Consider the following 24606-nt stretch of genomic DNA (forward strand, 5'->3'; position numbering starts at 1 on the left):
AAAGTACTACTCACCAACAAAGTGTCCTGCTGAGCCTGCGAGACCACCAAGAATGGCTCGGCCGAGAGACTCGCGCTCACCAAGTCCTGCAGGCAGCACCCATAGCTCTCGCCGTCGCCGCAATGATGATCGTCGAGCTAGGGATCGACGTAATGACGGACGGGACCATCGGCGACGTAGCAGATCACGCAGCCCAGATGTGAGAAGGCAAAAACCTAACCTTGGCCGGTTTTATTCTGACGATCTTATCCATGAACAGCCCAGAAACCGCGATCGCGAAAGAGAGAGGGACCATGGGCGAGAGCGAGATTATTATCGACGGAGAGACCGTTCTATAGACCGGCGCGACGACAATTATTACCGAGGTGGACGACGAGACCACCGCGAAAGAGATCGGAGGAGATCCCGACAACGCTACGATGATCGCAATCGATCACCCGATAGGCGACATAACCACAGCCGAGAAGGTGATCGAGATGTGAGAAGGCGAGACGACTCCCGCAACCGCACCCCTGGGCGCCGTGAGGGTACGGCTGACTCCCTTACTCGCAGCATTCGTGAAGACGGTAGAACACAGAAGATCTCACTTGGCGACAGTGGGAAACCCGATACTGAGGAGGTTCGATTGCAATCTCTCTTTCATGAAAGTGTTACTGATAGATGTCAATTGCAGGCACCCAAGGCAGGTTCTGGACAGTCAGAGGTTGACAAGAAGGCTGAGCGATTAGCCAAACTCGAAGCATGGAAGAAGAAGAAAGAGAATGCTAGCCAGAAACAAAAAGAAGTAAACCCGAGCCAGACAAGGAACCTCTTGGCTGAAATGGACAAGAAAGCGAGTGGGGCGTCCTCAAAAACAGTTTCTCCGTCAGTTTCTGTGAATGCTTCGCCAGCTGCAACACCGACTGTTGCTTCACCTGTCGTCCCATACTCTGGCAAGTTTGACCCTAAGGCCATCGCAAAGAAATCGGCAGCTTCCCGGACACACGAAGGCGTTAAACCAGCCTTGGGCTCTCTGGAGGGGCAGCCCGAAAAGCTTCCAGTCCCTGCCAAGCCCTCAGTGCCTGTAAAACCGTCTACCAGCGGTAGGTTCTCATCCTCGGTTCTCCCATCAAGCTCAACTGACCAACCTATACTAGCATCCGCTCTCCCTGCGAATCGAACAAAAGCTAGTGGGTTTGGATTTGTGAAGAACAGCACAGAAACTGACAAGCTCCCCACTAAACGAAAACTTGATTTGGATGAAGAAGACACTACTAAACGAAAACTTACTAAGCTTCCTGCCCTGCCCATCGAAGCTGATGACACTCCATATGCCGATCAGGACGATGATGAATCTGATGGTGACAACTTTGCGGAGACTGAAGAGGAGGCCGCCGCTGCTGCTCGTGCAGCTCATGAGAGACGGTTGCAGGCAGAGAATCAAATGGATACGGGTGGAGAAGAGTCAAAGACGACCGAAACCCAGATCAATGGAGCTGCCATGTCAAACACCAACGCCGCTGAACCCAACACCACCACAAATATGGAAATTGATGAGGAGGAGAATAACGTTGATCCACTGGATGCATTCATGGCTGATCTTAAGCAGACAGACGTGAAACAGCCGGCTAGGGCATCCAAAGCGCAAAAGATCCAGGAGCCGGAGGCTTACTTCAGCGACGATGAATATGATTTCAATAAGAAGGACGCGGGTGACGCAAACGCCTTACTAGCCATGACTGCGAAGCGAAAAAAGAAAGACATTCCGGCGATTGATTACAGCAAGATCGAAATTGAACCTATTCGCAAAAACTTCTGGGTCGAGCCAGCTGAACTCAGCCAACTCACAGAGGCCGAGGTAGCTGATCTTCGCCTAGAACTCGATGGCATCAAGGTCAACGGCAAGGATGTTCCCAAGCCCGTTCAGAAATGGGCTCAATGTGGTCTGACGCGACAAACACTCGACATCATTGATAACTTGGGCTTTGAGAAACCTACCCCCATCCAGATGCAGGCTCTTCCTGCTCTCATGTCGGGCCGCGATGTCATCGGCGTGGCGAAGACTGGTTCGGGAAAGACAATGGCATTCCTGCTTCCCATGTTCCGGCATATCAAGGACCAGCCTCCACTGAAGGATACAGATGGGCCTATCGGATTGATTATGACTCCAACACGAGAACTTGCAGTCCAGATTCATCGAGACTGCAAACCTTTTCTCAAGATGATGGGTCTTCGATCTGTCTGTGCCTATGGTGGAGCGCCCATCCGAGATCAGATTGCTGAACTCAAACGTGGCGCGGAAATCATTGTGTGTACACCTGGTCGAATGATCGATCTTCTAGCTGCGAACCAAGGGCGGGTCACTAATCTCAAACGAGTGACATATGTTGTTCTTGATGAAGCCGATCGAATGTTCGATATGGGTTTCGAGCCTCAAGTCATGAAGATATTCGCAAATATGCGACCTGATAGGCAGACTATCCTCTTCTCGGCTACGATGCCTCGCATCATCGACTCACTGACCAAGAAGGTACTCGATAATCCTATCGAAGTTACAGTGGGCGGCCGCAGTGTTGTGGCAAAGGAGATTGATCAGATCGTTGAAGTTCGAGATGAGCCATCCAAGTTCCTGCGTGTTCTCGAACTGCTTGGAGAGCTCTACGACCGTGACGAGGATGCCCGCACCCTCATTTTCGTGGAACGTCAAGAAAAGGCGGACGATTTATTGAAAGAGCTTATGATCAAGGGTTACCCCTGCATGTCCATTCATGGAGGTAAAGATCAGATTGATCGTGATTCTACCATCTCAGACTTCAAGAAGGGTGTCGTGCCTATCTTGATCGCTACTTCGGTGGCAGCTCGTGGTCTTGATGTCAAGCAACTCAAGCTCGTTATTAACTACGACGCACCGAACCACTTGGAGGATTATGTCCATCGTGCTGGCCGAACTGGCCGTGCTGGCAATACTGGTGTCGCTGTCACGTTTGTCACGCCAGAGCAGGAGAACTGCTCTGTCGGCATTGCCAAGGCTCTTGAACAGAGTGGGCAGCCGGTGCCAGAAAGGCTCGACGAGATGAGGAAAGCTCATCGTGAAAAAGTGAAATCTGGCAAGGCCAAGGATACCTCTGGCTTTGGCGGCAAGGGTCTCGATCGTCTTGATCAGGAACGAGAGGCTGCCCGCCTCCGCGAGCGCAAGACCCACAAGGCCGAGGGCGAGGAGGAGGAGGTCAAAGAAGATAAGAAGGAAGAGGAGGACGATAAGGCAGAGAAGGCTCTCAGTGCGATCCGCGCAGCAGCGTCAGGCGTTCAAGCGCGCGAGTCAGCAAAGGCTGAAGGTGCAGAAGTCAAGCCTACTCAGCAGGCAACCATTACTGTTGGAGTAAAAGACAAGTCCAAAGACCCGCTCGACAAGGTCAGCTCAGCTGTGTCCGCCATCAACAGCCGCCTCGGAAAGGCTGGCCAACTTCGTGCTGGTCAGCCTATCGACAACAAGGGCCCAGATGCTGGTGCATTCCATGCCACATTAGAAATCAACGATTTCCCTCAAAAGGCCAGATGGGCTGTCACCAACCGAACCAACGTCGCCAAGATCCTGGAAGCTACAGGTACATCGATCACAACAAAGGGCAACTTTTACCCACCAGGTAAAGAGGTTCCCGCTGGAGCCGAACCCAAATTGTACATTCTCATCGAAGGCGATACCGAAGTTGTTGTTGGATCCGCTCTCAGCGAACTCACGCGCCTATTAAGAGAAGGAACAATAGCTGCTGCAGATGCTGACAGTCGAGCACCAGCCAGTGGGCGCTATACAATTACCTAGCCAGGTGAGGTCTTTCGATGGAAGAATGCCGACCCGCTGCCTTCATTCCACTTACATGGGCTGGCTTGTTGATGGACGGCGTTGCAGAGGCTACGTGGAAGTTTGAAGAGGAAAATATATACAAATAGGAGTTAATCATGGCGTTGCACGCCTACTTTGGTGGAAAGCCATAGGGGAACATTGGTTAACGCTGAACCCACCAAGTTTCTGAACTTGTGACTTTTTCGAAATAAAACATCTATAATATTGCTTGAAAATACTTTGAAATAAGAGTCCAACTGAACATGAACGAAAATCTTGGAACAGTTAGACGCCATTGAGTGATCACAATGTGTAGACGTTGCCTTCTACTCGTGAACCAGCTACTCTGCGCCATCTTGTGAACTGTCAGCTCTTAAGAAGTCATCATGCCCAATTCCGTGCTTCAGCTGCTTGATCAGCCTCACGCGCTCGCAATTGCTCTTGACTAACGTCCTTGAGGGTTTCTGAACGTGTCTGTTTCTTCTGTGCTGCTAGTTGTGTCTGCAACTTTCCACCTGGCTTTGAGGATGCTCTTGCGCGCGCCTGCAATGCTCAGTCAGTCAAAAGCACAGTAATAACATCATGACAGTCACGCGATAGGGGGCGGTCTCACCTCTGCAGCTTCCGCGGCTTTCCTCCGGGCGTCATCCGTATCTCCTGAAGCTTCCACAGCTGGGCCACTTCCCAAAGTCCTTGGCGGGCCTCCGACCTTTTTTGGAACAGGCGCTGTGCCCGCGGCTGGAGCGGGAGCGGAACCCAAGACTCTGCCAGGTTGCGAAAAAGCCTCTGGCTCTGTCTTTCCGCAGATGTTGCCCATGGCTGCTGATGGTGTGGTGCGGTGGATTTAATGTTTTCTGTTTTCTGTTGGGTTATACCACAGGGGACATAAAGCAAAGAAAAGACTGGCCGTGTGCTGAAATTGCCCAGATTGAAATTTGATGAATTGAATGAGAGCGTTGTGTGGCAGCGAGAGACGTGAGGCTCGAGTTTCTTTATGCCAAGATCTGGGGTCAGGAGGGGTTTCCGTATAAGGAAACAAGGTAGGAAGCGTTAGGCTTTGCTTGCGATACCCCCAAGCCAGTGTCGGTGAATGTCAGTGTATAAAGATATCTGGTGACGATCACTCAGTCGTGGTGAAGTCAGTTACTCCTTGTAGGCAACTCTACGGTCATGAAGAACTTGCAAATGATAATCGTGACGGTATATATTGGAGCGCTGCGCCCCCAGGGGCATGTGAGCAACGTCGAGGGAAAGCGGGCGATACAAACATCAGCTTGTCAGAACACTCTCATAAACACACTTGAAGCAGTGTATAATAGCCTAAGATAAGCCCTTTTAGCTTATTCTGTGATTACGTGTCGTTAGTCTTGCTGTGTAGTGCGAGTCGTAACAGTGGGCAAATGCAATTACCTCAATTCCATTGGTTGCATATCTTTGACAGATAATAATGATGGTTATCACGTTGGTTTTCGAGTGGCTTGCATTGGTATATTTCTGTCCAAGGCCTTCATACCTAAGTTTGAGTGACGGAGAGCATTACGGAGGGAAGTGGGTCTATGTCTGCCGCACCCGGAGCGGGGAGTTGCGTTACCAGGAAGAGTAGACGGACCTGCGAACATATTGAATCAGTTACTCATAAATGCAAGTTCTATCGTTGCTCACATCCTATCTAATATATATTGGTGTCAACCATACCCCTATACCATTGAATCTCAATGTCTCAAGTGGTTACCCACTATCTGTACCAATTTAAAGCCTATATGAACGTAAACGCAGGTCAATATGCAGTAGCTGATTGATACTTAAAGCTTATGACGTCTCAGCGAGACATATCAAGCCAACCCACTGAGATCAATGTACAGTAGCCTCAACAAGTTTTATATCGTTTTCAATATGGAAATGTCAGCCTGTATCTGAGTGGCTGGTGTCGTTGTCAATGCATAAGGTGGATAATACACAAGCATAGGGTAAATGTTCTGAAGACTTGAGTTTAACTATCACCCAACTATAAGGTCAATCAGCACATGCGGTTTATATGATAGCAGGCTACTCAGCGGAAATATGTAGATTCTGTTCTTAAATATAGCTACCAATCGTTAGTGGGAAATCGTACAGCTCAGGTATGACTATGTTGGTGGACATAGACGCGCATCTACACAAGCTGATACTGAGGAATCGGAACAAATGGTCACAATAGTTACAACAGTAAACGATCAACAATCCGCAAACCAAGGGCAGAAGAGACGCAGCAATGAAGTAAAACCAGAGCCCAGCCATCCGGGGATAACATCCGCTGCAAGTCACTGAGCCAGTTGTATGGGCCATATCATCAGTGCTCTAGTCGGAAAAGTTACCGAGAAACATGCTGGAGCGATAAAGTGGATTGACTTCACATAAAGTACTGTACAGAGACTAAGATATTTCATCGGCGCAGAGATTGGTATATCATAGTCATTGGCCATATCCATGCATGCAGACGATCAAGAAACATGAACCCCACGTGGAATGCAGTGATCGACTCGACTTTGAGGCATTGAACAGTTCGGCTATAGATTGATAAGAACCAAAGGATAAATACTGACCGAGGTTGGCACCCGTTGTCCTCAAACCCACCTAGGTAGTTCACCAGCTCAACTTCTTCCAGCCAACAGGACTGACTGTTTACGTGCAAGGTACGGAGTAGGTTTGGAAGAAATTTTAAGCCTTCACTTGCTAACATAGGTACTTAGAGATTCCCTCAGGTAGATTATTGCTCACTTACCTAGGTACTAGGTAGTGTTAAAACAATTCGTTAGTTCAGGGAAGATAGAAGCGAAATAATGCCTACTGCCTCTGCGACCTGGTAGGTACTCACCAACCATCCATACGAGTAGATTGCTCTCGGGGGCTTGCCTTGCTCTCCCAATCCCTCTATCATCATTGGCTGAGCATGATTGTTCCAGGAAGCTGGCCCCGCTAAAACGCACCATGGCCCACTGGAGTTCACAAAGTGCCTTTTAGTGTCATACCGTGCCCCTCCACCTTCAACCCTTAGGTTGAGCCGCCTGGCCATCCGGGTTCTCACTCTCATCGATTCTCTTGGGCCGTTCGCAACGTCCCATTAGGGCCGCCCAGGTCTTCGCATCCTACTAATGCCGTCGATGAGCAGCTCAATCATAAATTTACCTCATAAACATCCGCGCGCGAGAGGATAGGTAAAGAGAGAAGCAATCCCGCTATCATACTGAGCGATTGCTGTTGTGATTCCATAGTTATATGCAATCATGGACCACTCAGCGCCTTTCGCTCATCATCACCAGCAGCAAAACCAGCCAACTTCTTTCGAATCCGAAAAAGTCGACTATGGCTTTGACAGTTTGCTCGGTCACGATACATGCCTGACACATGGTCTCGATTCTCTCGGTACCTGCAACAACACTGAGAACGCTTGTCTCGACCAACGCTGTTTTGACCACTATGGTAAAACTGCTACCACCAAGAACGCTCTTGACATCGGCCTCGATCTTAAGAACGGTACTGATACGGTCTCTCAGCGCCATGACCAGGTCAACAGCACCCGTTCCACAAGGGCAAAAAGCCGTAGCCAACCAAACATATCCAATTCTCCTGCAAGAACATTGTCTACTGCGGCAATGAGAGTCTCAGCGCACCGACAAAAGCGAAGGAGACAGTCTGAGCAGACGCATCAGTATCATAAACAACTGGAATATCCGCAGTCTTCGCATGTGCATCAAATGCACTCTCCTCATAGCATTCAACAGGATCAGAATCTCCAGCATATCGACCCCACAGCTGTTCTCCAGACCGTCAACGAGAATCTGCAGCACAACTTCAACATGCCACTGTTAGACAGCCAACATACATCCTTTGGAGAATTCCAACACCAAAACCATGCATTCCCAGTGCCCAGTCTCTATGATCGTTGGCCACAAGCCATTGCTCCCTCCTGGGCCAACATGATGGGACAGGCCAGCGTCGCCAATTGCATGCCGATGCCGTGGACACAACATATGGGATGCAACAACGCCACCTCTGTTGACTGCACTTCTGCGTGCGGCGACGCCAAATGCTGGAGTCAATGTGGCGACGGAGATCATGCGGACTGCTGCTTCGATACTTCTTGTGACGAGTTTGATTTCTCCCATGCTGCTTGTTGCTTTGAACCCACTTGTGCTGCCCTTGAGCCATGCCTTGACACCTCTTGCCAGGAGGCCGCAATCCCCTGCAACGATTCCCATTGCGTGAGCACCACCGTGTCAACCACTCCGGCGTCTGTGTCTGTTACAACACCCTCGGCAGAGCCTGAACCCGTGGTCAATACCCTAATGAGTCCAGTCGAACCAGGCCAGGGCGTTCCTTTGGATATTGACTCCGTGATCGGGCAGGACTTTGGCCATTTCTCTCATGAAATCGGACCTAGTTTTACTGATGATCTCAACCAACACGTCGGAAACCTTGCAAGGCGTCCAAGTGGCCCAGGGCTAAGCCACAATGGCGCCTTTTCCATGCCCTCACAATCTCCCACACCGAAAACCGAGTTGGCTGAGAAGCAAGCTATAAAGGGAGAAGCCGAGTTCACCTGCCAATGGCTCTGTGAGGGAGATGGAGTCCTCTGTTCCAAAAGGTTTGGAAGTAATAAAGAACTCCAGGACCACTGTAAGAATGAGCATGTCAAGACTCTGCAGAAGGGCGAAAATGGGTTTTGCTGCACATGGTACGCTTGTATAAGACCCGGTCCATTCTCACAAAAGAGCAAACTGGAACGACATATGCAGACACATACCGGATGTGAGTTGTACCATATGATTAATCTCAGGTTCCATCTCAAAGAACGTACTAATTTATACGATAGACAAACCCGTCAAATGCGAGATTTGCGGCATAATGCTTTCAGCAAAGCAATCTCTGGAGCAGCACATGCGTACCCACTCTGGAGAGAAACCATGGAAGTGCGATCGTCCGGGGTGTGAGGCGCGGTTCAAACAACAGAGTGCTCTTAGTAAATATGTCAACTCCTGGCTCAATACCAAATGCTAACCCGCTCTTTAGCCATGCATATGCGCACGCATACAGGAGAGAAGCCTTTGCAGTGCGAAATCTGTGGTAAGCGGTTCGGCGAATCCTCCAATCTATCCAAGCACCGTCGCACGCACAATGTTCGTGGTAACCACGTTTGTGAGCACTGTGGCAAAGACTTTCATCGGCTGGATCAACTTCGTCGGCATCTGCAGACTCATCTGCAAGATGGCGGCCGCAAGACTAGCAAAAGCTCATGAGATGTAGCCCTGAAACTTCACAGAGTTGAGGATATCTCATTTGAAAGAGAGAGAGAAAAGGGAAAGCTGCCGTCGCTTGGGATTTTGAGGTCGGTACTGGCGTTGAAGGTTTCCGTAATTAAGCCCTTTTGAAATTTGTGATGAAAACTGGCGTTCCTGGACCATGCTGCTCCGGGCGAGCCACATGATATTTACGAAGTGAGCGGAAAACTCAGATAACGGTAGATAGATACCCGATTCCATAATGGACACGAAAAAGATCAAGCTCTCGATTTGTATGACCATGATCCAGAATGTTCGGCCGAGCGGGACAGGTACTTGCAGTTTATAATTGGTGCATACTGTTTCCGATGTTGTGTAATAATCTCGTTTTGTCAATGGGGGAAGACCGGGAGGGGAGTATTTGAATCTTCATTGTCGCCCACCGATAGCTTGTTCATTCGTCCCCCATACTGTCCATTGAAAGCACTGGCTAAAGGTGTGAGTCTCGGAAAGGTGTCCATACAACCAACTCCGCACTTGAGAATAGTTGGATGCCTACCATTGAGCACATCCCTTCCGTCCATTGAGACATGAGCGAGACATAATATATTGGCTAACCCGCGGTCCCCTCGAATTCGATTCTCCATGGGATCAAATCATCTTTCACTGCCTTTGGGGGCCAATGCAATTGGTAAATGGGATCCAATTACGAAAAGTAATTTCAGTGACTGATATGTGAGATCAGTGAGGCAACACGACCAACAGATGTGCCCAGTTCGTTGAAGATGAACGAAGAGTTGAAGAATAAGAAGCTGGGTTTTTTCTGTGCCTTCTTCACTCGTCGATGGATTTATGGTGGGGGTGATGCAGGTTGGAGCGATCCGAGGCGCCTCTAAAGACCGACCGAATGTGGCCGACCCGTACAAAAGAATTTTATCAGTATACCTTAGGCCCAAGAGATCCAGGGCCAGTTGAAATCCAGTAGACGAATTAACATAAACCAACACAAAATCTGGAGTAAGTCTCTGGAGGATCTGGTAAATTGTATATGTTTCAGATTCCTGCCAGAGCAATAAAGCTTTGATTGTCCAAGGCATACGATCCCTTCCTACATGGACACAACCATCTTGTCACAACTGTCACAAAGACAGACTCAGAACTTCTTGATCATGACCTCATTTTTATTTTCAAAAGACTGCCTGTCCAGGCAGTCCGTTGTGGACATGCCGTCCCGAATCGAGGCCCAAGCCGGGAAATAAGTACAAGTCAGACCGAGATTCCCTGAGCCATGCGATGCAAATTTCGAAGCCTTTAGTTCAAAGAAAAAGCACGCCACGCCCTCCATACCCCGTTTCCTTTCTACCCGTTGTCCTTGTCACGCCAGAAACTACAAGCATTTTAACTTAAGCCTGCATTCTTTTCGTCAGTGTTTGGTTCTCGGGACGTGTGTTTTGCCATATATAGAGTTGTTAATCCTCCAAAGGCGTCGAATCATCGTACCTTGATGGCGAACTTGCGCTGAGGGAAGTGAACAGTGCGCTTCTTGGTCTTCTCGAGGACACGGGACTTCTCCTCGGGTGATAGTCGGCGGCGGATGGCACGAGTCTGCTTGGGTCGGAGGTCGAGAGGGGCGTACTTCTTGTTCTTGTAGAAGAGTCGAAGCTGAGCCCTTTGCTTGGCGTTGATAACGGTCAGGACACGGGCGATCGACTTGCGGATGTCATGACTGTTTGAAACGTATTAGCCATATGTCGCTATTGATTTTACGATGTCCTCCGACACCACTGTTGCAGAGAGAGAAGTGCTCACATCCTGTTCAGCTTGGAGCCAGAAGAGGCGACCTTCTGGATGCGGAGTTGACCAAGCTCGGTCTTGAGCTCAGCGAGCTGCTTTGTCAAATCATCCTTGTTCTTGCCCCAGAGCGCACCAGCCTTGACCTTGCCCGACGACTACAACCTGTCAGTGATTTGTCCTTCCCATGTTCATGTTTTGTGGGTTGCTAGATCGAAACAATGGCCGAGGTTCGAGAGTGGAAAAACGATCGTGAATGTGTTTTGTGTGGTTTGGTCGATGAAAAGTTCGAATGGTTTGACAGCCGTACGAGACGGCGACAAAACAAGCCGACAACTACCGTGACAGAGGGCGAGGATCATTCGTACTCACCATCTTGAATAGCTTCGAAGTGGTATGCGAAGTGGTGTCGACGAGGTGTTGCGAAGATATCTGCCTCAAGCTTTCAGTGAGTGTCGCGATGTCGTTGCCGTGCACAGGTTAAGAAATCTAGGGCAGGAGTGGGGCAGCCTCCTGCACAAAGAATTTTGATTTCGTGACAGCACGTGCTATGTCACGTTGCGTATCACATGATCAGGCGAGCGTAAGGCGGTGTCCAATTCTGCCATCTCTCGGCAAGGGTGGTCAGGGAGTTACCTTACCTACCTTAGTTGATGAGCGAGGTGGAAGGCTAGTACCGTTTGATGCTCATACGAATACATCACCATATTGTCACAAACCCCAGAGTTCTAATAGACAGAATGTCGACAACGAATGGAGTCGCCGGATGGGCTCAGCTCCGACAACAAGCTCGACAGTTGGAGACCCAGGTACATCAAACGATACCATGCGCCAGACTATTAGCTGACATCGTTGTAACTTAGACGGATACCTTGTTCCACACATATTCACAATTCTCGACAGCCTCTAACGTACCACCAAAACCCACAGAAGAAGAGCGCGAAACAGAAAGAAAGCTGGAAGAGTTGCTAGAGAAGGTATACACTGATCCTGTTTGCTAACAAGCTGCTATATAACACACTAACATCGCATCAGCGCGAAACTGTCAACGGCCAGCTCAGTCGACTTCTTGATTCCGAACCCAATCTCGCATCCTCTGCTTCAAAACAGAACAACCTGTCCCTCCTTCGAAGGAAGCTTACTGGCCATCAGAGAGATCTGGCGCGCCTGCGTTCAACACTGCAACAAGCGCGCGATCGGGCCAACCTTCTGACCAATGTTCGCTCGGATATCGATGAATACCGCCAGAACAACCCTGAAGCTGCCGAGGCTGATTACATGCTGGAAGAGCGCAATCGCATTGACAACAGCAACAGTATGGCGGACAGCGTTCTCAGCCAAGCGTACGCAGTCAATGACAACTTTAATTTGCAGCGTGAAACCTTGGCCAGTATCAATCGGAGGATCACGCATGCGGCAAGCCAGGTACCTGGGATCAATACCCTGATTGGAAGGATATCAGCAAAGAAGAGGAGGGACGGGATTATCATGGGAAGCTTTGTCGCGTTCTGTTTCATTATATTCTTCCTCTTCTCGTGAAACTGGCGAGCTTGCTTTTGTAGGATGCACAGGTGTTCAGGGGTATCAGCGTGTTTTATATTGTACAATCATGGTTGGACCATGGATGTCTAGGATGTCTAAAGTTACAATCGTCTTCCTCTACCAGAAGGCGTCTAATTACAGCATTTTCGGAACCTCGAGATGGTGTTTGCCTGGATGTTGCTCCTTTGCAGTGGCGGGCAAGGTAGCTTCATTCCTCATCTCGTCAACTATACGTGAGAGGCCCTTTGCCAAGCCTTCTGCTTCAATGGGATGAGCAGTTCCGCTGCCCGCCCATCGAACCCGGCAATACTGATCGACAAGAAAGACGTATCCGACCTTGCTGTTGAGTAGACCGATGGATTCGCGAATGTCGTCGGTAACGCCTCGTCGGACAAGGAAGTATTTATCCCAATCCTTCTCTGGGAACTGCTTTCGCAATGAACCCAGAAAGAAACGCACCAGCCATGCCTTGCCGGCATTATCTTCATAGTTGATGTTGACAATCTGTGTCGTGTCCGGGTGCTTATTTAGCACTTCATGAAGCCCGGGGTTTTCCCCCTTAGATGTGAAGGTCGCAGCTTGCTGCTCAGCCCAGCGGCTGCTGAAGAAAGAGACGACTGTTGCCTTGCCAGTAAGGAGTGGTGTAGTATCGCGCGGGTTCTTATCCGTCTTCAGTAGAGTTTCGCCGTAAAAGTTGGGGAAGAATAGTGACAACTCGGCCTTAAATAGGCGTGGAGGCGCGATGAAGGATTTACCCTCATGGTATTGAAGGTTACCCCAATCTCGAAAGTACGGCCGTGAAATCTTCGCAGTTCTGTGTACAAAGAAGCGTTAGTGTGTGCGTGCATGTTGCCAGCCAGCCATGATGCTCTTACAGCTCCTTGCGCCGTTGCAAGTGCTTGTCATAATTTACAAAATCCTCACGTCGCTGTCGCAGCGATCGATTATCGATTCCAGTGTTCTCTCCAGCTTTAGGCGGCAGGGGCATTCCGATCGGACGAGGAAGAGGTTTCGGTACGAAGTGTCCTTCTTGTCGCTTTCCATAACTTCGCGGGGCCTCAATTGGCTTAGCAACATTTTCTTGGGGATTTAACGATGCACCAGATCCAGGCTTTTCAGCCCTCGCTAGTCGGATGGTCGAAGTCGTGAATGGACGACGAGCCTCGCAAAGGAAACATGTTAGAGGTCGGCGAGCGAGGCTGGAGAGGCTCAGCTCGAGTCGTCGTGATGCCATCATGGCTGGCAGGGGAGGGGACGGGAGGGGACGGGCTTTGCGGCTCTCCAAACCTGAGGCCCGACGTTGAAAATTCACTTGAGTTCCATTCCATAGAGTCCCCACGTTGACGGGAGCAGTGGAGCCAAGGGCCATTGTATCGGCAGTGTGGGGGTTGAGATAGAGCCGAAGATGCGGTTCGATCGGGCTTAGTATTCGCCAGTGCCGTCATTCCCCCGGATTGGCGGTTATCCACGGACGGGGCCGATGGAAGCCAGCCCTTCGGCTTAAACTACCATGGATATTTACCATCTCTCCTCTCTTATGAGGATGACTCGGGCTCTTTTATTGGCAATCTCTGACCATCCTTCTCCTCCTTACAGGCCCAATAGCCAGCAATCATGTTTCTTCAACGAGGATCTCGTGCGCTACAGAAGCAATGGCATGTTGCTAAAGGCATGGGCAGCATGGTAGTGGGCTCTCGAGCTCCTATGATGGCCAAGACTCAAAGATGGTTCAGTGAATCCAGAAGATTAATGGCTGTCAAACCTGTTGTTCTGGCTGACATTGGCGAAGGTAAGCCTGTGAATGCGAATTTTTCCATGTCATCCGGTCTGACTAACACAAGCCAGGTATCGTCGAATGTGAAGTCATTCAGTGGTTCGTGGAACCCGGTGCCCGCGTCGAAGAGTTCTCTCCGCTATGCGAAGTCCAAAGTGATAAGGCATCTGTGGAGATTACAAGCCGCTTCTCAGGCGTGGTCAAGAAGCTGCACTACGAAGCTGGCGAAATGGCCAAAGTCGGCAAACCCTTTGTTGACATTGATATTGAAGGCGAGGCAAAGGCCGAGGACGTTGACGCACTATCAAATCAACAAGCCGACAAAGTGGATGTGCCTCCACCACCACCTACAGCGTCTGAGGCCGGAACAGAGCAGCAAGCGAATCTAGAAGCGCCTATCGAGACAACCGTCAGGGAGAAGGGCAAATGCGCCAGCATCGCTACTCCAGCTGTGCGGCATCTTTCCAAGGAGCTCAATGTGAACATCGCAGATGTTGATGGCACTGGAAGAGATGGCAGGGTTCTCAAGGAAGATATCTACAGATTTGTCAAGGAGAGGGATGCCAAGGATAGTGCCCAGCAAGTATCTCCAACTGCTGCGTCTTCCAAGCCACAAGGCACCTCGGTACAAGCCGAAACAGTTGTGCCTCTTTCCAACACACAACTCCAGATGTTCAAGACTATGACAAGGTCATTGACCATCCCACACTTTCTCTACGCGGACGAGATTGACTTCACGAGTCTCGTGGAGCTTCGGAAGCGACTAAACCGTGTTATTGCCAAGGGCCCTGCAGCCGACGGACAACCTACCAAGCTATCATATCTACCCTTTATAGTTAAGGCTGTCTCATTAGCGTTGAATCAGTACCCAATGCTCAATGCCAGGGTGGATGTTGACCCCAAGACTAACAAGCCATGCCTCGTTCATCGATCACAACACAACATTGGTATCGCTATGGACACCACCGGAGGGCTTGTCGTGCCCGTGATCAAGAACGTCGCTTCTCTCAACATCCTATCCATCGCGGCAGAGCTCTCACGGCTTCAGGCATTGGCCAGCCAGGGTAAGCTTAAGCCAGCTGATTTCCAAGGGGGCACCATTACAGTGTCCAATATTGGAAACGTGGGTGGTACATACGTCAGTCCTGTCATTGTGGAACGCGAAGTGGCCATTCTGGGCATTGGACGCATGCGCACAGTACCTGCGTTTGACGAGAACGAGAACATGGTCAAGAAGCAGGTTACCAACTTCAGCTGGAGTGCTGATCACCGAGTTATTGATGGCGCTACCATGGCGCGAGCCGCTGAGGTTGTAAGACAAATAGTGGAAGAGCCGGATCTTATGGTAATGCATCTGAAATAGATAAGAGGGCGTTAATGTATATAATCTAGATTACCAAAAATTCATAAATTACGAACACGAAAGAGGATATACAAAGCTGGTGAGACGCTGCTGAGCCGCGATATTGCATTGTTCCTCGGCAATGAATCCCGGTTTGGCTAAATCTCAAGGTCTCATTTTTGATAATGGCGAGGCGAAGGGAGTGAGCGGCCGGAGAATCCATACAATCTACATCAGCATAAAGAGTGATGATGTTGGCCCAAGCTATAGAACCCTGATTCCGTTGCATTGATAACCTCGTGATGCAAATCGCTCAGTCTCCAATGCCGAATGGGTTTTACCCTGCATGATGACAACACACCGACCCGAAGCTTCCAATTACATTCCAAGTATTAGTATGAGCTATCACTCGCTCGCTTGTCGGTCAGAGGCATTTTCAATCAGAGGAGCTGAGCCGTGGTCAAGTGGGTTGAGTTGTCATGATGCAGTAGACTTTGTTCAACTGGATAGCTGAAAGCCAATGCCGGAACAGATGTCTCCTCCGCGAGTGAAATTACAGGAAACCTCCTAGGCTCGTAGCAAACGGACGGCAGACATCGCATAGTACTAATGGGTTTGTAGTGCAAAAACATTTGTGTATATTTCTGCCCTAACAAGTGAAGCAGATCATGTATCTTCTGACATGGAGTAGATAATATCGCAATCCTCCAAGCTGGCTTCATATCTCGCTCAAATTTGGCTCCCACCTCATGCGCGCAGCGTAAACAGAACCCTGGGGATGAGGGAGTATCTTTCCTTCCCTTCTTTTTAGCCTATCCGTGTACATAAGTGATAAGCAAGCAGCCCCAGTTGTGCTCATGCGGTACACTGACTGCAACTCTGACACTTTGCGGGGGACTGCACCAAGCTAGCTAGTCTCTTTTCCCTGGTCGCGCCTCATCGGAGAGCTGTCCGAGTTCATTGGTACTGGGCAATGACAAGACTCTTGGTTCCGAACGCCTTTTAAATCTTTGAACTCCGAAATCCTGAATGCATATATAACCATAACACTGTGACTCCCTGCTTGATAATAAGGCCTCGCCTAAAATTGTCCAAAATGACTGTGTATGGCGGGTCGGCAGTATACGCTGAAGCCGGTAAATATGTACCAAATGGATATAAAGCGTACCAAACATTGTTTTCCAACGCTGTCTAGCGCTCATGGCTTGTCTTGAGATTTGGTGATTGTTTCCAACACGTTGCTGAGGGCTTCACGCTCCACCTCTTCTATGGGTCGGCTGACGTCGATGGTGATAACATCCTTTTCATCGGCCAGAGGTCGCTCAAGGGTCTCAAATTGGCTATGGACCATATTGGCGCCCATGTAATGGTTTTGTCGTTGGGCGACACGGGCGAGAAGAAGCTCCTCAGAAGCGTCAAGGAAAACGAAGTGGATCTGAATGCGGTGATCGTAGTATCCAGCAACGCGGATGACATCGCGATACTTGCGCTTGAGAGCCGAGCAAGTAAGGACCACTCCATTGGATCCGGAATTCAGTCTCTTGATGGATTCTTCCCGTAAAGCTGTGAGCCAATCCCATCGATCGGCGTCAGTTAAGGGAATACCATTTCGCATCTTATCAATATTGGCGGGAGGGTGGAACTAATGAGAAAACCGTGTTAGTGGTAACGCTGGGGCATTTTCATAACGTGGGGCATTCTGCAAAAGTTCTACATACCGAATCACCCTCAATATAAGGCAGGCCTAATGATTGAGCCAAATAACCAGCGACTGTTGTCTTTCCACAGCCGGCAGGGCCCGTAACCAGCCAGATGTGTTGTTGTCCCTGGGCTTTGTGGCCATTGATGGTGGCAGAGTTGATGGATGGGGACGCTACCGTCATTGGTGACGAAGTGGTGGGCGGCAAAGCAATGGTAGTTGGTTTTGTGGGAGTCTTGATTGACATTGGTGTGGGTTCGTAGGAAAGCATTTTCGTATCAAGTAATGAAGAGAGCCAACAAAGCCAATCTTTCAGGAATATTTACAATGTTAAACAAGTCTCTAATGACGCCTGTCGCTTGGTGTATAACTGAAGGTCGAGCGAGGTGAGACTGGCAACGATGAATGGGAATGACAATGATAATGACGTAGTAACGGGACGGTCAAATGTCTATGAATCGATTGAGTAAATCAAGATGTGAACAGGAAAAAGCCAAGAATTGCAAATCAGTAGAGCAGTTTGACCGAGAGACACGGGGGCCAGAGGGATCTATATAAGGTTGATGACGGTACAAGTCATAGCTGATGTACCTAATTCAGGCTCAAGGAAAAGGGCACGGAGAGAAGCCCGGGGCAGGCACGAAACTTCCAACATCCACTATTTCGCACAGCCCGACCTACATTTGCTTCCACAGGTGGCGTGGGGGCTCGGGAAGGAAAGAAAACTCAGGACCTCAACCCTAATAGATAGAAATATTAAGGTAATTCTAACCTAAGTTTAGGGGGCTTTTACTGGGTTTATTTTGACACTCTACTTTAGGGCCCGGTGTTTTCTTGCTCCCTTAGGGGGGGGCCAGGGTGTAGTGAAATGGGCCCGGGGGTGACTGTCACCCGCTGGAAGGGATCCAACTCCGCAACCTAGGCCAGGCTTTGGAGCCCGGTGGCAGCATGCCGTCTGGGGGTGACTAGGGCTCTGGACCAATTGGTTGAGGTCGGAAAAAGGTCATCAGAATCTACTGTACGGCTAACTACCATGCACCTTTCTCTCTTGACTACCTTATTAGGCTGTCCAGTCACAATGGATCTCACTCATTTGTGCTATGTATCTACGTAGCTGTGTGTTGGAGAGTAACAACATGGCAGTGGATATATCATGGTGGATCAAAAATTTCGAGATGCAATCTGAGACTATCAGGGGAAAGGGTAAAAGATTGGTGAGGATCTGGCCTATGACGCTCCCTGTGGGACATGATGATGGTTCCTTGGACCCCAAATTCCATCCAACTCACATTACCCAGAATCAGCCCCTGTCACTCTCCCGTTCATATGTGCATGGCTTGTGAGGTCACGAGCTCACTGCACGTTCCTTTTCGTGTTCCAGTTCAGTTTACAAGACCATAGCTCCAGCGAATTTTCACTTAGTTAGACTGTGTATTTCATTTGGCGCTATGCAACGCTTCATTCATGGAGTGCAAATCATCAGCTTCACATTACCCGGATAGAAGTTTGAATAGCAGAACAGGGGCGAATCTATCATGCTCCCCGGGGAAAATCTTGCGCGGAGTTTCCGCAGTTGGGTAATTCTGGAAACTCTGGCCGCCGAACCGAACGTGTGCCAGCTCGCACGACCCCCGATATAACGACATGCAGCGTCACCTGTTAGTTGGTCTACATATAATCATCTATGTCGTGGGTTCTATTTGTCTGGCTCTGTTTATTTCGAATCCGATAACAACGTTGAGCAAGCTGAGGAATCCGGCAAAAGCCGAGTGTTGCTGGGGATCAGTCTCAAACACTTATCCGCCTGATCCAATATGAGCCGAACTTGGCAAATGGTTTCATGGTAGATCTAAAGCGAATTCCAGTGACCGATAATAAGGGAAGGGTTAAAACTTGGCTGGTGATCGGGTGTACCGATGTGCTGGTCCGACTTTCCCGGTCGGAAAATTGGACACCCTCCCATGTCATTGTTCGTTGATAGCACTCGCCCGTCGAGAGCCTCATTTTTAACATTCCCACTATATCATACTTTTAGCGTCCTCTTTTCTGAGTAGTTCAAGGGAGGCGAGAAAAACTCGAGATCTTCATCCAAAACCACAAAAAGACCTAGATAAGTTCCGAATACTTACATAGTACGCCCATAGATAGGTAGACCAGTTGATTTTGGTACTGTGGTTCAACGCCAGGAGTGTTCTTACATCTGGGGTGGTTTACCTAACGGCTCCTATTATTCCAAGCGTATTTGACCGAGGTCACTAAACCGATCGCGCGGTTGTCATTCATGCTACCCATAAACGCTGGTTTAGGCACCCTAGGCCTACCTAGCTTTACAGGTATTGATAGATATTTGGTTGCTCACCTCACCCACTAACGAGCAGCCCAGGCAGGGCCCTCGATTTGAATTCAAGATCCAGACCAAAATCGAATCATAGCCTTTCTTCCAACTACATAGGAATTCCTGCACGGGTATGCTTTCTTTCAGCTGAGTATCACTTTTCAAGACCTCGACTCGTGATCCAATCACAAGTCACAGCTCGGGAGAGATTTACCCAAAACAGGACAGGGCAAAGGGGAACGGAAAAGGCACAAGGAGAGAAACCCAGTAGCGTTGAGTGTGGAGTAATAGCGTGGGGGTAGAAGGTCAGCTGGTGAACGACAATTCAAAGCACAGAGCATTCGGTCACGAACAAAATGACAAAATACGAAACGTCCTTCCGCTCGAGTATAGGAACGCTATGCTAAACATAGAGGGATCATATCGCCCAATGAGCAAAACGGAGGATACATGCGAATGCTCACATCGATCAGCAGATATGGAAGCACGAATGGGAACTCGGCATGATCAATCCTTCCACATTTCCGCCGGCAAACATTGGCAATCAGATCAGTCACACATCAGTTGTTTGCTCCAGGAATCACATTAGCATCGTCCAATTCGGGGGAATCACAAGAGCTTCCCCGGCTAGAGTTACAATTGTCTTAGACAGCCATCCATGTCACCCCAACCCTGGTGTCCCGCCTAGCTGGTTTGCTAGATTCCGAAGGCTTGGCTCGGTTGACAACGCCGGCTGATGTACATACTCCGTAGTTGACCGTACTAACGCTTGCTTGCAGGATGAGGCTTGGCCTAGCTTCACATCTCAATCCTCTGCCGAGTTGCGACCCTGCAACGCCACACCGCTTAAAATAGCTGAGTGCTTAAATTCTCGAATAATTTTGGTATTGTGCAACTGTTTGATGGCCATGATATTTTATTGGCCCTTTCTTGGAAGCACCCCGGATTTGCTGACCGTACGGAGTACAAATCGGGACATTCATTAGTGCATGCGCAACTGTGTTGTGTCCTCCAATCCGTTCCGTATCTCTGCAATAGTTAGACCAGACATGATAGACAGTCAGTGAGGTTTTCTTTACACGAGTATTTGTCCTGTCTCTCCCACCTATTATGTAGTAGTATTGCTACCAAAAGTGTATGCAATTGATTCGGGTTTCGGAAAGCACTGTGTCTTTAGATCCAATGTCAATGGAGCCTTTCACGGCATTAGACATCTGAGGGAGATACCGCATAAAATCACAGTTAGGGTAAAGCCCACCCGTCTGTAGTGGCCAGGGGTGGTAGAACTAAAGGCTCCTCGGTTTGACACTTCGGTTCGGTTCGCTTTATCTTTCTCCATACAAGTATGTGTCGGCAACTATCCTGCATTGTTTGAGAGGAACTGATCATCATATGTGGTCGAAAGAAGTGACTGGCGTCCACATCCCGAAAAGCACTACGCAATGAGGGCAATGCCTTTCAATTTTAAACATATCAATGTTAGAAAGGCTAGGGTTCATAAATTACCAGCACGTTGCCAAGCAGCGTATCAATAAGTGCTTACCCTAGACCTCAGAACATTCCACGGTTTCTCGCTGGTTCCAATTTGTGGATGAATTTCGATATCCAGCATGGCAACCATAGGGGATAAGGTGCCAACCACGAGTTCTTGCGGGGTTTACCATCAGCCGTTCATCAGTACACGATATTTATGTGTGATTGAAGCTTTAGCACCTGTGACAGACAGAACTGTAGCTAAGTCAAGGCTGACATGACCCTAGGGGATACGACGTGTTGGCAACAGGATGGCGGCATTGGAGAGCAACTGCTGCGTAGAACCGTGCAGTGAAACAACACTTCGTTTCTCAGTGGTAACTACTCCGTATGGTCAATTCAACTGTAAGCTTTCAAATTTATCCAACATCATGAAACAAAAATATCCAATTCGTTGCAGAACCCTCATTGGCTTTTACGATGGGGCTTTGTGCACCGCCGCCTTACTAGCTGCTATAGGCAATAAGCTTTGGGCTTTCTGTTTGCCGCCTTGACACGTTTAGGAAGCTGTGTTTGTCCCCAGATTAACAAAGATTCATTGGCCGACGTGACCTAAAAACGTCAGTCACAGCCACGGGCATGCCTTTTCCCAACTCACCGTCTCTTATACTTCAGAGACTACCTTCACCAAGAACAGCGGCCTTGAAGTTAACTACCCTGACGCGACGACCCATTCCTCGCCTTACGAAGTCTTTCAACCACCAGAGCCTTCACAAATTTTCGACCTCTGCCATCGTCATGAACCCAAACGAGCTGGTCCACTACCTCGCCGACAAGCCCCCCTCGGTGGTTAGGCTCGAGATTGAGAAGCACTTCGATGCACTGAATGACAAGCAGAAGCGTTACGCTCACTTTGTCAGCAAGTAAGTTTTATTACCGATTGTGTATAAGTTGTGAAGCTCGATCAAATTGGAATGAGGGGCAACAATGCTTATGAGAGAGGGGTCGTGTGGCTTATGTTGACATACAATTATAGAGCTGCTTTTGCTGGTACCAGGATTGTCCTTCGACAGATCTCCCCCGAGTCTGAGCCAATATTTGACTTGATCTTGACTCTCCACAAGTCTACCAACGGCGATTGGACTGCCCTAGCAAAGAAGGCTGGCGTCCAAGAGGATGAGCTTACCCGGTTCCTCGAGTACGCTGCTATGTTTCTTGGCAACAATGGCAACTATAAGAGCTTCGGTGACTCCAAGTTCATTCCCCGGTGCTCGGAGAAGACTGTGGCTGCTCTCGCTTCCACCTCACCCGAGGCCAACAAGTTTTACGAGGCGACAAAGGGAGGCATCTTCAGCTCTAGTAACCCCGCCATGATGCACCTTGGCTATCCCGACGACGGGCACATGACTACTTACTACCCTGAATCTTCGCACATTACAAAGGACGAAATCAAGGCTGTTTCTGACTGGATGGAATCCAAGGGTCTTTTGCCCGAGAACAACCGACTTCGCAAGACCTCAGAGGGTAACTACGAGATACTGATCGCGTCGGCTGTCAAGGAAATCCCCAGTGAAGGAGGTGATATTGGCAAGCAGACCGAGTTTGCCGTGGATGACGGACCTCTCAAGAGCAAGACAATCAAGCTGGTCTACGGTGACTATGCTGAGGAGATGAAGAACATCACAGCTTTCATCAACGGTGCTGCCGAGAATGCCGAGAACGATACCCAGAAGAAGATGCACGAGGCTTACAGCAAGTCCTTTGAGTCCGGCTCACTGGAGGCCTTCAAGGATAGTCAAAGATACTGGATCAAGGACAAGGGTCCTATGGTTGAGTCTAACATTGGCTTCATCGAGACCTATCGAGACCCTGCTGGTATTCGCGGAGAGTGGGAAGGCTTTGCCTCTAGTAAGCTTCTTATCACCATACACCCCAGACGAGAAACTAAGTACTGACTTTTTATATAGTGGTCAACCGTGAGATTTATACAAGCCAGATACTTGACCAGTCACTGACCGTTGCCCAGTTGAGCGAACTCGCGCATTTGGAGAGCTCGTGAAGAACGCCCCCAAGCTCATTCCGCTGTTGCCCTGGGGCTCGGAGTTCGAGAAGGACAAATTCCTGTCTCCCGACTTCACATCCCTCGAGGTTCTCACCTTTGCTGGTTAGTGACCTAGTGATGCTGAATTCATCAAATCCACACATGCTAACATCGGGTCTAGGTTCTGGTATTCCTGCTGGTATCAACATGTAGGTTCCCGAAACAAATCGATGTCAAGCGGAAAGTGGATTGCTGACATGTTCGTAGCCCCAACTATGACGATATCCGCCAGACCGAGGGTTTTAAGAATGTGTCACTCGGGAATGTTCTCAGTGCCAAGGCCCCTGATGAGAAGATTCCTTTCATTCGAGACGAAGATCTTGAGGTCTACAAGAAGCAGCGAGACGCTTCCTTTGAAGTCCAAGTTGGCCTCCACGAGCTTACTGGTATGTAACACTACCTCGAGTCTCTTGATTCTGCTGCTCATATTCGTTAGGCCATGGTTGCGGTAAACTTCTCCAAGAGACATCCCCAGGCACCTACAACTTTGACAAGGAGAACCCTCCCGTCAGTCCTGTGGATAACAAGCCTATCACAACCTGGTACAAGCCCGGACAGACTTGGGGTTCTGTCTTTGGTAGCATTGCGGCCTCGTATGAGGAGTGCCGTGCTGAGCTTGTTGCCATGCACCTGAGCTGCGAGTTCCCCGTTCTCAAGATTTTCGGATTTGGTGATGGTTCCGAGGATATCAATGGAGAAGCTGGTGATGTGCTTTTCGCCTCCTACCTGTCCATGGCCCGAGCTGGACTTGCTTCCCTTGAGATGTGGGACCCTAAGAGCCAGAAATGGGGCCAGGCTCATAGCCAAGCTCGCTTCTCCATCCTCAAGTGCTTCCTTGAGGCCGAGGACGATTTCTGCAAGCTTGATTACAAACAGGATGATCTTTCCGATTTGACCATCAAGTTGGACCGCTCCAAGATCCTTACAGCTGGCCGAGATGGTAAGATTTATCTCCGACGACTGGACATGAGCTAATAAATTCACCAGCTGTCGCCAAATATCTCCAGAAGCTGCACATTTACAAATCGACCGCTGATGTCAAGACTGGTACTGACTTTTACGTGCACATGACAACGGTTGACACTGAATTCTGGGGCAAGAAGGTCCGTGACATTGTTCTCAAGAACAAGCAGCCTCGCAAGGTCTTCGTCCAGGCCAATACATCTTTGGATGAGGCATCTGGAAAGGTTTCGATCAAGCACTACGAAGCTTCATTGAATGGCATGATTGAGAGCTGGGTGGAGCGCGACTTGTAAAAAAACAACAAAAACAACAAAAACAAAAAACAAAAAACAAGCAACATCATGGCTGCGTTACTGGGATGGCAATTTGAGGATAAGTAAAGAGATTAGATAGAACTCATATTGATGTTATGAATCCTCATCTCAGTCATCCTTTGCCCACCCGGAGAGGATCGACACACCCGCAGACCGATGAACGCACAGAAAATTTGAAATCATGTTGATCATTC

At 49.2% G+C, this 24606-nt stretch overlaps 9 protein-coding genes across 9 annotated transcripts; 5 read left to right on the top strand and 4 right to left on the bottom strand.

The window, feature by feature from the left end:
- Window positions 1-52: 52 nt before the first annotated feature.
- Window positions 53-3799, top strand: PRP5 (pre-mRNA processing RNA-helicase; the record flags this gene model as incomplete). Its single annotated transcript, XM_044818610.1, has 2 exons — window positions 53-1082; window positions 1137-3799. The coding sequence occupies 2 exons, from the start codon at window positions 53-55 to the stop codon at window positions 3797-3799; spliced, it is 3693 nt and encodes a 1230-aa protein (XP_044686312.1).
- Window positions 3800-4204: 405 nt separating this feature from the next.
- Window positions 4205-4637, bottom strand: J7337_000864 (uncharacterized protein; the record flags this gene model as incomplete). Its single annotated transcript, XM_044818611.1, has 2 exons — window positions 4205-4363; window positions 4434-4637. 2 exons carry the CDS (start codon window positions 4635-4637, stop codon window positions 4205-4207), a joined length of 363 nt encoding a protein of 120 aa, XP_044686313.1.
- Window positions 4638-7083: 2446 nt separating this feature from the next.
- Window positions 7084-9096, top strand: J7337_000865 (uncharacterized protein; the record flags this gene model as incomplete). Its single annotated transcript, XM_044818612.1, has 3 exons — window positions 7084-8542; window positions 8673-8819; window positions 8870-9096. The coding sequence occupies 3 exons, from the start codon at window positions 7084-7086 to the stop codon at window positions 9094-9096; spliced, it is 1833 nt and encodes a 610-aa protein (XP_044686314.1).
- A 1473-nt stretch (window positions 9097-10569) lies between these two features.
- Window positions 10570-11244, bottom strand: RPL35 (60S ribosomal protein L35; the record flags this gene model as incomplete). Its single annotated transcript, XM_044818613.1, has 3 exons — window positions 10570-10804; window positions 10888-11027; window positions 11242-11244. 3 exons carry the CDS (start codon window positions 11242-11244, stop codon window positions 10570-10572), a joined length of 378 nt encoding a protein of 125 aa, XP_044686315.1.
- Window positions 11245-11609: 365 nt separating this feature from the next.
- On the top strand, window positions 11610-12248 carry J7337_000867 (uncharacterized protein; the record flags this gene model as incomplete). Its single annotated transcript, XM_044818614.1, has 4 exons — window positions 11610-11678; window positions 11733-11846; window positions 11905-12184; window positions 12244-12248. 4 exons carry the CDS (start codon window positions 11610-11612, stop codon window positions 12246-12248), a joined length of 468 nt encoding a protein of 155 aa, XP_044686316.1.
- Window positions 12249-12546: 298 nt separating this feature from the next.
- Window positions 12547-13780, bottom strand: J7337_000868 (uncharacterized protein; the record flags this gene model as incomplete). Its single annotated transcript, XM_044818615.1, has 2 exons — window positions 12547-13225; window positions 13287-13780. The coding sequence occupies 2 exons, from the start codon at window positions 13778-13780 to the stop codon at window positions 12547-12549; spliced, it is 1173 nt and encodes a 390-aa protein (XP_044686317.1).
- A 245-nt stretch (window positions 13781-14025) lies between these two features.
- Window positions 14026-15548, top strand: J7337_000869 (uncharacterized protein; the record flags this gene model as incomplete). The annotated part of the gene is made up of 2 exons (XM_044818616.1): window positions 14026-14200; window positions 14257-15548. 2 exons carry the CDS (start codon window positions 14026-14028, stop codon window positions 15546-15548), a joined length of 1467 nt encoding a protein of 488 aa, XP_044686318.1.
- A 1177-nt stretch (window positions 15549-16725) lies between these two features.
- Window positions 16726-17473, bottom strand: J7337_000870 (uncharacterized protein; the record flags this gene model as incomplete). Its single annotated transcript, XM_044818617.1, has 2 exons — window positions 16726-17169; window positions 17246-17473. 2 exons carry the CDS (start codon window positions 17471-17473, stop codon window positions 16726-16728), a joined length of 672 nt encoding a protein of 223 aa, XP_044686319.1.
- Window positions 17474-21832: 4359 nt separating this feature from the next.
- J7337_000871 (uncharacterized protein) lies at window positions 21833-24391 on the top strand (the record flags this gene model as incomplete). Its single annotated transcript, XM_044818618.1, has 7 exons — window positions 21833-21957; window positions 22071-22942; window positions 23061-23198; window positions 23257-23284; window positions 23343-23521; window positions 23611-24075; window positions 24123-24391. The coding sequence occupies 7 exons, from the start codon at window positions 21833-21835 to the stop codon at window positions 24389-24391; spliced, it is 2076 nt and encodes a 691-aa protein (XP_044686320.1).
- Between the last annotated feature and the right edge of the window lie 215 nt (window positions 24392-24606).

This window comes from Fusarium musae, chromosome 1, assembly GCF_019915245.1.
Source record: "Fusarium musae strain F31 chromosome 1, whole genome shotgun sequence".
Lineage (NCBI taxonomy): Eukaryota > Fungi > Ascomycota > Sordariomycetes > Hypocreales > Nectriaceae > Fusarium > Fusarium musae.